The 14,023-nt window shown below is 36.3% G+C and overlaps 1 protein-coding gene across 1 annotated transcript in view; it reads right to left on the bottom strand.

The window, feature by feature from the left end:
- Positions 1-14,023, bottom strand: part of SORCS2 (sortilin related VPS10 domain containing receptor 2) — a 552,065-nt gene that overhangs the window by 109,956 nt on the left and 428,086 nt on the right. The window contains exons 4-5 of the mRNA XM_051798400.1: positions 6,506-6,670; positions 1,144-1,217 (exon numbers count right to left, since the gene is read on the bottom strand). Of these exons, the coding sequence (XP_051654360.1) occupies positions 1,144-1,217; positions 6,506-6,670 (239 nt within the window). The remainder of the gene's footprint in view (positions 1-1,143; positions 1,218-6,505; positions 6,671-14,023) is intronic.

Genomic DNA, 14,023 nt, shown 5'->3' with positions numbered 1-14,023 from the left:
ACAGACTTCTAATTAAACATGTACTTTCTGGCTTTAATCCTTAGATACAGAGAACAATGACAGATTGAGTTGGAGAAAAACTGGCACATATTTCAATGGTTTGCTATATTTTTCATAATTTAAGTATTCTAAGTGTCAGGTAAGAAAAACACCAATAAACAAGTCTATGAGAGAGAGGCTTCCACTTTTATTTCTACCTGTTAATGACTTTATTTGTTTTCAGACTTAATGCATTTATAAAAAGAAATTATTAAAGACAGATAACCACATGCCCTCATGATTTACATCCTATATAATCTTGCTAAGGAAAAATTGATTATAAGCTGGGCATGACCCATGGTGTTACTCCTTAACAATTATTTTACTCTTTCACACAGTACTTAAGAGACCTGAACTAAAATAAATCATTTAGGGAATGCAAGTGTCTAGAAGACTGTAACTTATTCTTGTAATAAAAAATACATACTTTGCAATGAAGTAAAATGTGAAAGGGGCAACTGAGTGTGAGATGGACCAATTTTAAAAGTAAACTAATTAAAACACTATCAAAAGTTTAATTTTGGTGTAAGAGAAACTATACACTTTTCAAATTAATTTCATTTGTTAAAAAAAGGGCATTGACTTACTTTTCCAACATTTTGTCAACCTGTTTAAATCACTTAAAGATTTAGTGAGACCGCACAATATTTAAGCTGAAAATGAAATAATTTGATATATGTGTCCTCAATAAAGGACAAATATTTTTCACCAGTTTCCTTATTAGTGCAAGTGTTTATATGACTCCAGTTAATCTGTATGATCCAATCTTTCTTAAAAAAATGTTATAGATTTTTCTCTGCAAAAAGACTGCTCTCCTTTCTAAAGATCAGTTTCACCAGTAAATGCAGAGCAGTTTCATTCAATATTGCAGTTTTCTTTACATCTTGGTCTCCATAGATCCAGACCTATAACCCTTGCATGTGATGATATCTGGTATGATCATTGGTATGAATTTGCAATAGAGGACACAGAAAGACCAACATAATCTGCAAAAGATGCCAGGGCTCATACTGTCCTACTAGTATCTCTGGAAACATCTTTCTTGATTAGAATGAAATACTTTTGCTCTTCATTTTATTATTTGGAAAATAACAGACTTCTTACCAAAAAATATGATCTTTAGAAACTCGTTCCTGCAGAAGGATCCATTTTTTCCCCAAGTCAGTAGATACATAGACCTAAAAAAAGGGAAAAAAAGAAAAAAATGAGATGATAGGAAACTGCTAATATACATCTTCAAAGACAGGTCCTATGTCACTATTAAATGAAAGATTGTACACCAATTAAAAAAAAAAAAAAAAAAAAAAAAAACTAAAAACATTACCAGGAATTCTGTACAATATTTTTCAGAGTAACAACCTTTCATGGAGAAAATCTTTTGAAATATAATCTATAATTTAAAAAAACTCCGTGACAATGTCTTCTTATTTACCATGAAAATAATTCACAGCTCAGCTGGGGTCAAATTCTTTTTTACATCATCATGCTTACTCAAAGGCATGGTAGAAGGGCACTTCTCTTCCCATTCATTGACCAAAAAAGAAAAAATGTTCCCTTTATGCCATCAAAAATACTAAGCCAGGAAGTCAATGGATTTAAAACTCTGCTAAAATAGGACCAAAAGATATTAGAGAAATGCTTAGGAGATTTGATGAGGAGAGATGTACTTAAGGAATTGTTTCATGGATACAAATTTGTGGCCCATGAGAAGTGTTCCCTCAGCAGAGAGGCAGAAGATGGCCTGGACAGGGAGGACTCCAGCTCCACCTTCCATATGAATAATTCACCCCTGGTAAGAAAACAAATGCTAATGATATTGATGGATATAGAGTGCAGATGAAAGTTGTTTTCCCCCAGATTAAAGCAGGATATAAAATAGCTATTCAAAAATCTCCCTCCTTTAGCATTTCCCTTCATTATGTTTCCTCTAGTTAAAATAGGAAGCTTCTATCAGACTTCTAATAAGATAGATTTAAAGCCCCCCGCTGTCTGCATGCATTTCTTATTTGATCCAATTTACATAAGATGGGTTTTCTCTTGATATCTCTAATAAGGAAAAAAAGGCAAGTAAAACCTTCTTCTCTGGTATGGGAATAAGTCACCAGTTCAGACACTGATTGTTCTGGGGGAAAGTGTCTTACAAGGAGTAGTAAGGAATGCTTTTGTTTTAAAATGGCAGGTTCAATGACAAGAGATGAAAAAAACCCCACTGTTATGTATTATGTTCCACTACAGAAACCCAGCAGTATTAAGATAGATAAACATAAAGGTTGAGGTAACTTAGCACAAACTCTATGGGTAAATTTACTGAAGTTCAAACTAGAGAGAAAAGAGTATTTCCCAGAGATAAAAGAGTATTTCTGCATTTCCAATGGCTTTCTTCCATTCCATACTCAATTACAGCTGGTAGACCACAGCTAAGAGTAGGAAACTACAGCGAGGATTCAGATTGCTTACTTTAGCATTGACTCAGTCAATGCACAGAGAAATGATCAAGGACCAAGAACTCTTCATCCTCAGAGCTAAATGATGGGGTTGCAGAGCCAGGCTCCTGATTTGCCTACATTTCTGGTATTAGCTTTATTACGTGGGTTAGGATTTGATGCAACCACGGTATTTTATAGCATATTCCTGTGAGCAACCTCCTGAGAGGGACAAATGCAAGCTTTGAATGGGCTAGACTGTGCAGGATGAAGAACCTAAGCTTACTTCTTCAAACATTTGTCACTACAGGCAATACAGAAAAGATAATCATCTCTCTAAAATGTCCCCGCTCATCGAGTTACCTGCCTCAGCAGACTGCTTAAATCTGGGAGAGATGATCACTTAATGTGCTACCCTAACCCTGGTATCTAAGCTGCAAAGAAAGCCAAGAATTCAGAGGTTCCTGGCAAGAGGGAAAAATGCTCTTTAGGATAAAGGACAACACTGGTACGTGAACAAAGGGATATAGTTTTGTCATCAATGAATTTCAGAAGAAAATGAGAGAAGATTCTTGCCTTTAGAACAGTTGCCTGTATAGTAGGGGCCAAAAAATACTAAATCAAACACACATTCCTCCCACCTCCCAAACCCAAACTACCTCCTTACACACACATTTAAGATCAAAGTCTGAGAGCTTATGAATGAACAGTTTGGCTTACTGCAGGGGAAGCTCTGGTAATCTTACTGTAAGGGAGAGAGAAGTAGGACTAATAAGTCATATTCAAACTGAAACAAAATTTTAACTGACACAGTGTTTGAAATAAATAAAAAAATAAAATGTAACTAACTTATGCGTATATTGAACTATCTATAGTAAAAAAAAAAGTGACCCATGTGTTCTGTTTTTCCACAGGGACATATGATAAAACTACTAAATGAGATCAGATACAGGGTGAAAACAGTTATATCAGTGGACAGCTAAAATCTTTGGCTTCAGCAAATACATCTAATAGATCTTGTAATTCTGTTTATTACCACCCATGTAATAAATGTGAGGAATCATATTTAAAATAAAATTGGAAATACTTTTATGTTCTGCCATTTTTTCATCCTTTCAGCTTCCAAATGAACAATTAAAATCTACAGCATCCCTGACGAGGTTTAAAAAAACTCTAGAAACATTTATGTAGACTCAGCGAACAGTTGATTGTTCTTCATTATAACTGAGGAGTAGCCAGAAAAAGAGCATATAGATTTGAGGCAGTAAATGGATTAATCCAACAACATTGACTGGATTTGCATTAATTTATAGTGTCAGCTAGAGGTTAGAGCTCTATTTAAACAGAATCTAGGGTTCTGAATGAATGAACAACGTATATTTTGCACTATGAAATAAGCCCTAAATAGAATCAAAAGTTGTGAAAAAGGCCATGATGCTGCAGTAGACAAAGAAGCCTTGCTGATTGCTATTTATGAAGGCTTAGTCCAGTATTCCTTGTAGTCTCCAAAGTGCCTTTGTAAGAAACCATTTGAGTAACAGAAGGTAATGGTTTCTCCTGAGTTTTAGATTGTGTTACATTCTGATACTACTTTCTTTTAGGAAAGGTAAAGTTACTCAACTCAAAAATCTAGAGTACATTTGTCTCCTCAGGGCAGCTTCAGATCAACACTATCTCTCAAGATCATTGATTTTAGTACAGTGACCTTTTCTTGTGTCATGTGGCAATTCTGATTTTCAACTCCTTCTATGCCAACATCATTTTATCTTCCTCTCCCTTCTAGGTCAAGTAAATCAGATTTTATACAAAATGCAAGCAGTTTACTGACCCAGTTACAGTCAAAGGCATCCTTCATTCATACACATCTTAGGTAATGATGTAGGATTTGTTAAGTAAGTCTTCATGGTTGACTCCTTTTAGTGTCATATTGAAAGCCTGAGAAAAGCCCATCAGATTACCTAACTCTTCCTGCTATTCCTGCAGAGCAATCTTTTGCTGAATATTTTGTAGGGGTTTTTTGTCCAGTCACATTTAAGCATGGAAAATAACAGCATCACTCCTTTCAGAAGACTATCCAAGCCTAAAATGCCCAACAATCTCCCTAACATGCTTAATTCATCAAAACACAAACCAAATGCTTCATTTTGTATTTCTGTCACCTTCTCTCTTCTGACAAATACTTCCAGCTACTTCTGGGCTGGTCAGTTTTCAATACACTTCGGACTCTTATACTTCAGTGTTCTGCCAATTTGTAACTATGTAGAGTTCAGTAATTATATCTACCATCAGGAAAAAAAGCCAAATTGAAAAAGAGGTTTTCATAACATAGACTTTCTATGACTTCAGGCTTCCCTGAAGTATTTTATTTACATAATATGCATTCAAGTTATTTGTAATTGTGTTACAATATCAAATTGAAGCTAAGTAAAATATTTAGTATCATCTATGACTTAGTTTGGTTTGTTCTGTTTTTTATTCTAGTTCTATCATTATTTGCAAATGCCTGTAAACATGAATTGGTTTGGGATCAACTATTAACTTATATCCCAGGATATATCCCAAAGGATGATCTAACACCACTGGAATTAGTGCAGTATTTGGCTGCAGCATATGCGAATTTCTCTGACTAATGTCATCACTTAAATATACACCTTCTGTGAAGTCTGACCACTTTAAAACAGGAGTAATGATGGAGGTGAGTCAAGACCACAACCAGGACCAGAATTACAGTGAGTTTGCAGCTGCAGTTTTGGCACTGTGAAAAGGAGATGAGATGATGTCCTAGTTAGGACAGCTGAGACCAGTTAATCACTGGATGGGTGTAACCCAAAACTGTGTATTCTATAGCCTTCCATGCCATTTCCCAGAAACTGTTATCAATGAACCATTTACACCATCTGCACATAGAGCCTGACTCCTCAGGCTATAAACTAGGTGCTAAGAGGCCTGTGAGATAGGAGTTGCTCTTGTCCTCACACCCATTAAGGAGCCCCGCTGCCCTGAGGGAGGTACTGAGCATTCCTGCCTGAACTGGAGGATATATAATCTTGGAGTCTTGGGACCTTTTTAACCACTTGTGGGATCCAGAGGAAGACGGTAGACTTCAGATCTGCAGACCAGACTGCAGATCACCGCTCTCAACCAGACTGCAGACCACCACTCTCGACTGGACTGCAATCACCACTCTTGACCAGACTGCAACAGCACTCTCACCAACAGGTTTTCCCCTCTCCTTTTCCTTTGGACTCAGGGGGCCCAAAGAACACCACTCTGTTCATGCCCCAGGGTGCTGGGTTATATATTTGGGCTTTGTGGGTTAAAACCAATTGTTTGTCTGTATATTCGTACTTATTGTATTATTTTATTAAATTGTTATTCTGACTTATAATCTCTCTTTTGAGTTGAGTTCATTTCCCCTGCTGGTTTACCTTTAAACCAGCACAGATGAGCTACACACACCCCAGTGCTTAGCCCAACCTATCCAGAAAAATGACTTTACAATTTAACCAGAAGAAATCTGAAAACGGTTCAAAATTTACGAACACAAACGACTCCTGAATCTGATAGTGATATAAACACATCATAAGAGAGACAATTAGTCTATATTTCTACTGATTCCCCAAATCCTATTCTGCTGTACAAGTATGCAGTTTATTTTGTATGACTTTATTTTACATGGCATGAACAGCCTTTGGAGGCACTATTTCAGCTTCATTAACTTTCTACTATACCATAAATTTTTTATGCTCACTTTCTAGGGAGGAGCACATTTCAAAAGTATTATTTAACCATATTATGCAGGAGGGTAAATATTCCCAATATCCATATCAACTGAAAATGCCAGGATTGAAATTACCATAAAAACAAAGATTTGGACATGAAAATAATAATGTTTAAATAAAACTCAAAACCACTATATGATTCCCTTCTGGGCAACTGGTACTTCATAAAACCCAACACTAATCAGCATATTAAAAGTTTTTGTGTCCTCTTAACAAAGTAACTCTTATATTTCAAACAAATGCTGTATCTTCAAGCTTTACCTTGCCTTCCTTGGTGTAAGCAAGTATTTTATCTTCTTCTTTTGGGTGAAAAAGGAGGGTTTCCACAAAGAAAGTAATGGGTTGTTTCTGGAAAGTGGCTCCTTCATCTGTGCTTATGAAAAGGCTTTGGTCACGGTCATTGTGGGAAGAACTTACAAGAATTATCTAAAAGACAAAACCAACAACATACATTCAGAAGACTGTTTTCTCTATAACAGAAAACACAGCCCTATTTTTCTTGTGTAAATGTCATATTTTGTACATACCTTAGCTACCAAAATTCTGTGGACAAGAAACTCAAAAGTATCTAAGAGTTAAGGACTGCAAGATCTTATTAATCTTGCCTGACCAAATCTATGAATGTTAAATTCTATAACTTCTCTTGCAAATTACACCAAATTGATCATCCTCCTCATCTCTACTCAGAATGAATACCTTGGATTTTGGTGCTTTTGAAAGGTTCATGAGGCCACATGAGAAAATCTCCAGATTAACAAAAAAAACCCCAGCTAGTAATGACTCATTTTAACATGTCTGTATAAATACACCTCTTTGTCTAGTGAGGCTACTAAATGTAAAAATAATCATTGCCATAATTATATTAGGTGAATGACTCAGGAGAAAGAACTAGTTAATAATATCTCTCCACTCCTTCACCATTCTCCTCTCGCTGACATATTTCGGATAAAAAGGCAATTCACTTCGATGCAGAAAAATATGCCAATAAATTATTTGCATTTCTTTCTCAGGTCCAAATTATGTCTTGACTCAAACAAAGTAATATCTTGAGCTGTGTCCTTGTGTGACCTTCATGTCAAGCTTTCAACAACAAAGTTCTCCCCACATAATCCAGTCAGAACTTGACTCTTTTCAACCTCTTCACCTTTCGCAGTCAGTCAGCATGTTATAGCATGGTTCTAAAACTGCTAATATGAGGATCCATTTATGACTGTCTTTCCAGATCAAACGGGTCCACTTGGCATTCAAAAATGTGCCTTTATCAACTCATAGCCTGCGAACAAAATGGATTTTCATAGTACAGCTGGGCTCTCTCTAGTTCACACTACAAAAACAATTAAAAAAAAAAATCCTGAAATCAAAATGCATTTAGAATATTCAGCAAATGTTGCAGAAAACACCACAGAATACTGATCACTGTGATACAATGACTGTAAATTGCTTACAGAGATAAATAGCAATGAGTTATGCAAACAGAATTACAATAATGTGAATACAGAGAAGCAAAGAGATTAGAAAAAACAGTATAATTTTTATGCAGTCACTTTCTTGAATTAAAGCTGAAGTTAAAATTTTGAAATTTCAAATGAATTATACAGATATGACAGCTGTATGAGCTTTTACTACAATTGGTCTTGGGGGAAAAACTATAAATACAACATTTGTAGATGCTCCAATTTGACAGGTTACTTAAGCGTGTGCACTTGTACTTGAAGCACATACACAGTTTCACTAATTTCTGAAGGGCTTTTGTATACCTCAAATGGGGCACATATTGAAGTACACTGTTGAACAAGAGAGAGAATTGCACATACTCCAGGGTTCATGGTCCACTGCTGAAATCCCACACTAAAGCATATATTAAGCCAAATCTAATCCCATCAACTGTGTGACTAGGTCAGTAAGAAGAGCAAAATAATAACCCGTTATGTTGCTATAATCTTGAGTTTTTTAATGATATAATTTACCCAAGAGCAGGAACAGGAAACTAACATTTTTAAGCCTCTGTAAATGACACCTTAACAAAGGTCATCTCTTATTCCTACTGTATCCAATGGTTTCCTGTCTCTTGGGAAGTGTTTCAAACAGGGTCTGTTCAATTTATTACTATCTACAGTCCACCAGTAGCTGCTGGTGGCCTCGATACAACATTCAAAGATTCTTGTAACACACTCACTAGGTTTTCTGCAGAGGGCATGGCATCAATCTGAAATGGAATGTGGTTGTGATGTGCTGCCCTGTCCCTTTGCTTGCATCGCAAGGTGGAGTGAGGAAGCATTTATGCCCAGGGTGGAGATTTGTGCTTTCCTTGCCAGATTCCCATCCGCAGCTCAGGCTCAAAATATCTATTTTACCTGGAAATAGATAAATCCAATCTATCTGCCTGCTGAGAGAGCTGTATAATGCTCACTCCTGTTGGTTCATGACCAGAACACAGACAGAAGTATCAGGTTCTGTCCACAAGCAAGGCTGCAATGTGAGCTCCACAATTCCTGACGAGCCTTGTGTCCAGGCATGTCCTCGTATCTGAACGCTGGCACAAAGCTGGTCCTGAGCCTCATGCTTAGGTTGCAGCATGTAGAAGCTCTTCCATGTTGCACCACTAGAAGCAGTATGGTGGTAATTCCATATGGGAAGCTTTGCACCTTTGGACACAGTCTTCTAGTGCAAATAACACTTTCTGTAAATACCATTATACTCATTCTGTTCTGTTAATATTTTTAAAAAAGTGTACAAGACAACAAATCAGTATGGAATAGACTCCAGAAAAGACACAAACCACACTTGTACAGAGCAGTAATCTCTGGACTACAATGCTATTGTCTTGGTTTTTTTGTTTTTCTTTTTTTGTTTGGTTTTTGTTTGGTTTTTTCCCCCAATCCTATAAATCTTACACTTGTAAAAATACCAGAATATTGGCTTCCAAATAACAAAGGAATGAGATTCATAACATTGGGAGTGGTTTTCACTGTTAATGAGGCTTAAATATAGGCATGTCTAAATTTCATAATGTAGATCCAACAGCATCTTGTAGAGAACATAATTTTAGAAACTGAAGTTAAAAGAAAAATGCTAGTTATAATGAAATGCAAACACACTGTGATATTTGCTAATGCTGTCCTTCAAAAATATTATATGTCTTTTGAAGTTAAACCTATCAGAAGAAAAATAGCCTAAAGATTGCAGATTTCTAAGCATATATGCCAGGGTCCCTAACTATTCTTTTATTCACACACACATCATAATTCATTTAACGAAATATTTTTCAATTTCACACAGTGTTCTGATTTATATTTCAATAGTTTAAACTGATCATTATGTATCAGGCATACAGATTCCCTTCCCACAGCTAACACACCGGGTGCTCAGACTTGCCTGCTGGCTAACACTAGTTATTTAGGAAAATGCTCCAGAGTAAATATTGTACCCACATTAATGCTTTCCATATCAAGTTTTATTTACTTTGTAAGTGGAACAAGTAGCAAAACCTTCCTGCAAGCAACTGATGAAGGGATGCCACTGGGACATACTATCAGGAGAGCCGACTAGCAGTGATTGCTGAGGGTTTTAACTCAAAATAAACAACTACTTCCCTGAACAACTGTGTATTCAAAAATCAGAACAGATTTTAAGCACAGCTAAATTTCAGTTAAGTTTCTTTTAAACAACTTTTTACATATAATCTGTGCCCCCGTGAGACTCTCCTAATATTTTTTAGTAAATTGTAAATTTTATATTATGCTATTTATCTCTGACCTCACTACTTAATCTCCCATCAGCTAAATAAAGCACATTGACACATGTATACATTCAGAGCAGATGTAAATCTATAACTCCTACAAGTTAAGCACAGGTGAAAAAATATTTCAAGGAGATAAACAATATGATGAATTGTAATGAAAATGAGTAAAAATAGTATTTGTAATAGGTGAACAAGGAGGAAAGCAAAAAAAAAATCTAATAAAAACAAAAAATACTCCCTTATGCCAACATATTAATTAAACCATTCCAAAACTAAAGAAAAGTCATGCTTTTCCTCATTTCAGGAAAAGTTAGGGAGGCAGGAGTTAATAGAAAAAACAAATAAATCTGAAAATAACATAATTAAATCCATTTATGTAATCTCCCTTTCAGGACTGATTGGCCAGTGTGCATGTCTAACCATTCTTGTTATGAGTGGAATCACAATCTGAGCCTCAAAGGATGAAAAGATTCTGATGGCTTAGGCTACAGTACTTTGCGTATCAGACTTCTTCCACTGTTACCATGAAGACTTGGAATAATCATAGTGATTACTTGGGAGTCTTAACTGTAGATTTGGCAGCAATTCAAAGCTATGCTGCAATTTCAAGTGGCAATAAACAGAAGATATTAACATGCATCATTTGCAGTGTCTGAAATAAAACCCTCCTCCCCTCAGTTTAGGTCCAATCAAAATTTAAACTCAAGACAAATTTGATCTTAATCAGCACTTTCTCTAAAACAAGGCAATCTTCTAACATATTACAATTGTGATATCTCTTTCAGCTTCAGCAACTGGTCTTAATTTTAATTGTAGGTTTTATTTTCCTTTCTGTTTTGCTAGTATTAAAAAAGGAAAAAATGAAAAGGCAAATATCCATGATGAATAAATTTTTAGATTCACAACATCTGACTTGCTACTGGAGATTTTTGCAGTAAATGGTGTGAGAGACACTATTTTTTAATTTTATAATCCTACATAAGGTCAGAAAGCAAGGCACCTCATATTCCTCAGCATTCTGTACTGACCTCAAAGGAAGAAACTTCTTTTGGGCAGAGTAAGAAATCAAAATATAGGAACTTTTCATTTAAGCACACAGCAGTCGTGCTGGGAAGCCAAGCATGCCCAGGAAGAACCTAAACCTCCTCAGCCACCTTCAGTAAACTGAACTCTGGACACAGAGGATTCAGCTATGGGGATATAATCCTAAAGAATGCTGGTCACACTCCAGCAAAAACCTTAATGATATGAACTTACGAGTTCATTCCCACTGAGGTCAAATAATTTCATAGAACACTTCCAGGGACGGGTCATCAACAACTTCTCTGAACAACTTTTCCAGCACCTCACCATCTTCACAGTAAAGAATTTCTTCCTAATACTTAAACTAAATCTACCCTCCTTCAGCTTAAAGCCATTAAGAACATGCAGTGCTAATGTCTAGATGAAGGTTCTTAGCTAAAGTGGAGGCAAGGCTGCTGGGCACAGGGTATCACCAAGCTCCCGGTGACACCATCACATAAACCTGCATTCCCATATGTGTTTTGAAAGAAAATATTGTTTGTGCCAGTACAGCCAATCTCAGGGCAGTATTCACAGAGATTCACAGCACTGCAGTCACACCCCCAACATTTTTCAAATTAAATAACTCATCTATATTTCTTGGTTTTACAATTTATGTTGTTTGTGTGTTATTAGATATACTTGGCTGATACAGAAATTACTAAAGCTCCTGATCCCAATTGTAAATGAGATGTTGCTTCTCAGGCAGCATTCATAAAACACACAAGGTGAACTGCCAAGGGTTATGATTTTTATCTTGGATGGTACGAAAGACCTGATAACTCAAGAGTGGCAAAGCTAAAGAGTTAAATACAGTCCCTTTAATCTCAGAGTGGTAAGAAACAAAATCTAAAGAATCAATCCAAGATAATTCCAAGCAGAGAGCAAAATAAAATGCCACCCAGATAGCAGCTTAATCTTGAAGATCTTCCCTAGAAGTTGCATTACAAAATCACTCCTCAACAAATATTAGTTATTAGTCAATTTAATACAAAATCACTCCTCAACAAATATTAGTTATTAGACAATTTAATAAGCCAGTTTTTGTGTGCAACTGAATTGTGTTGAATATGTATAGAAATACACGTACAGAACATGCACATACAGAACAGTATTTTACTTTCCAGGGTAAATATTCACAACTTCCTCTAGAATTCTTACTTTCTTTTGATGAGCCTCTTTCAAGCTGTCACACAGAAGTATTTTGAAACAGCAAGTAGTGTCTGAGAGAACCACCATAAGGGAAGAGAAAAGGGGAATGTTAAGGATGACTCCTGGGAAATTTTCACTACAGCAATCATGTAATCTCAGGACACAGTCAGAGGCCATCTGAAGCAATCCTGGTGCAGATAATGGAAAGCATGTATTACAGTTTCATCTCCCTTGTATTGTGGTCAGCTCATTAATCATTTGGAATATCACAACTGAAGTTGTAATATTTTTTATCTACTACCAGCAACTTATTAGGCACTTTAGGATGTGGAGTGAATATTTAGAAGTCAGGATCTCAAAATAAACTGGCTAGCAACTGGAGCAGATGGTAACATGTGAGATATACTGAAGAGGGAATGAACATCAAAGTTAACACCTTAGCAGAAAAATGTGTTCAGAGCAACTGGACAGAGAACAATTGGCTCACACTGCAAGTAGGCAAGCCTGAAATAATATAACCTGATCATGAAAGAAAATAGTTTTGAAATAGTTGGCTTTCTTTTAGGGCATTCACTACAATGAAAACAAGTTTAAGAGTGGTTACATATCGTAATAATGAGTGCCCACAGAGAAACACCTACAGAAGTTCTGACAGATGCTGATGAACAGACTGAAAATCCTGCCCTGTTGCATTTGTTGGCAACCTGTATGTATCTAAATCTGCCAGGTCTCTTGAACTGCACACTTCAAAGGTGCTGATGATGCCAACTCTCTAGGGGATACCAATTACAGCTCAGTTCTTCAGTCTCCTTATTTAGAGAAAGGTAGGATATGCAAGCTGATCATTACCCCTTCCTCTGCAGGAACAAATCTCATCCACCTACAACCTGCTAGAACCAAAAAATTGTTGCCACTTGACTAGCATGGCAGGTCACATTTTCCTGAGAAATGTTCTCCTCAAAAACATTTCAGAGCAGTAACTTGTGCCATCAGTCTGAGAATTCTAAACAACTGGCACACACTTAGTGGATCTGGCATTTCTGCAATATACTGAGCAAGGTGTGAACATGCCAAAGGTCACAGCAGAGGGAGAGGAGAAACAGAATTCAACATCTTCATAGACGGTCCTTTCTTTAATAATTTTTCTAGTGGTATTTGCACCTATCTTGCAGAGTTAAGATATTTGAATCTTGCAAATACCTACTAATTTGCACCTACCTTGCATTGTTTATCTTCTGCAAAATACATTGGTATTGTTATGAGCAAGTAGTTAATTAATAAGTAATATCTTTAATATGCACAGTGGATCTCTTAGCACAGGCTGAACTTGCACTGAGAAAAATAGAAGCTTTATTAGGTACCCAAGGTTGACATAAAGAAATCTTATACTATTTGTTGCAGATACTACATTTTTGGGGTGTCTCTGTCTCAAGTAAAAACAGAAGAGTCCTTTGGTCTTCCTGCAAAGTCCAATGTTAGCCTGGCTATTGCTAATTCTTCAGCAAAATTGATCATTTAATGTACCCTTTGTACAGGCCTACATCTAAAGTGACCAAAAGTTAATGTTGACATGTTCTGAGGGATGATCATCATATTGATATCTTCACATATTCAAATGGCTTAGTTTAAAACTATGCAGTCCGGTATACCAAGAACTGAATCAGACAGTCTTTTCCAGCATGCTCTAAATCAGCAGTTTGAGTGGGGAACAGCACTGGGGAAGAAATAGTGCCAATTCTTGTCACAGCAGGGGAATGTTCCCTAACCTTGTTTTATATTGCCCATAAAATAAGAACATTTTCTGTGTCTCAGGGAAAAAAAAA

This window comes from Manacus candei, unplaced genomic scaffold, assembly GCF_025592945.1.
Source record: "Manacus candei isolate 608988 ecotype Guabito, Panama unplaced genomic scaffold, ASM2559294v1 h1tg000048l, whole genome shotgun sequence".
NCBI lineage: Eukaryota > Metazoa > Chordata > Aves > Passeriformes > Pipridae > Manacus > Manacus candei.
The sequence above is the reverse complement of the archived record's forward strand: the minus strand, read 5'-3'. Positions and strand labels throughout refer to the sequence as shown.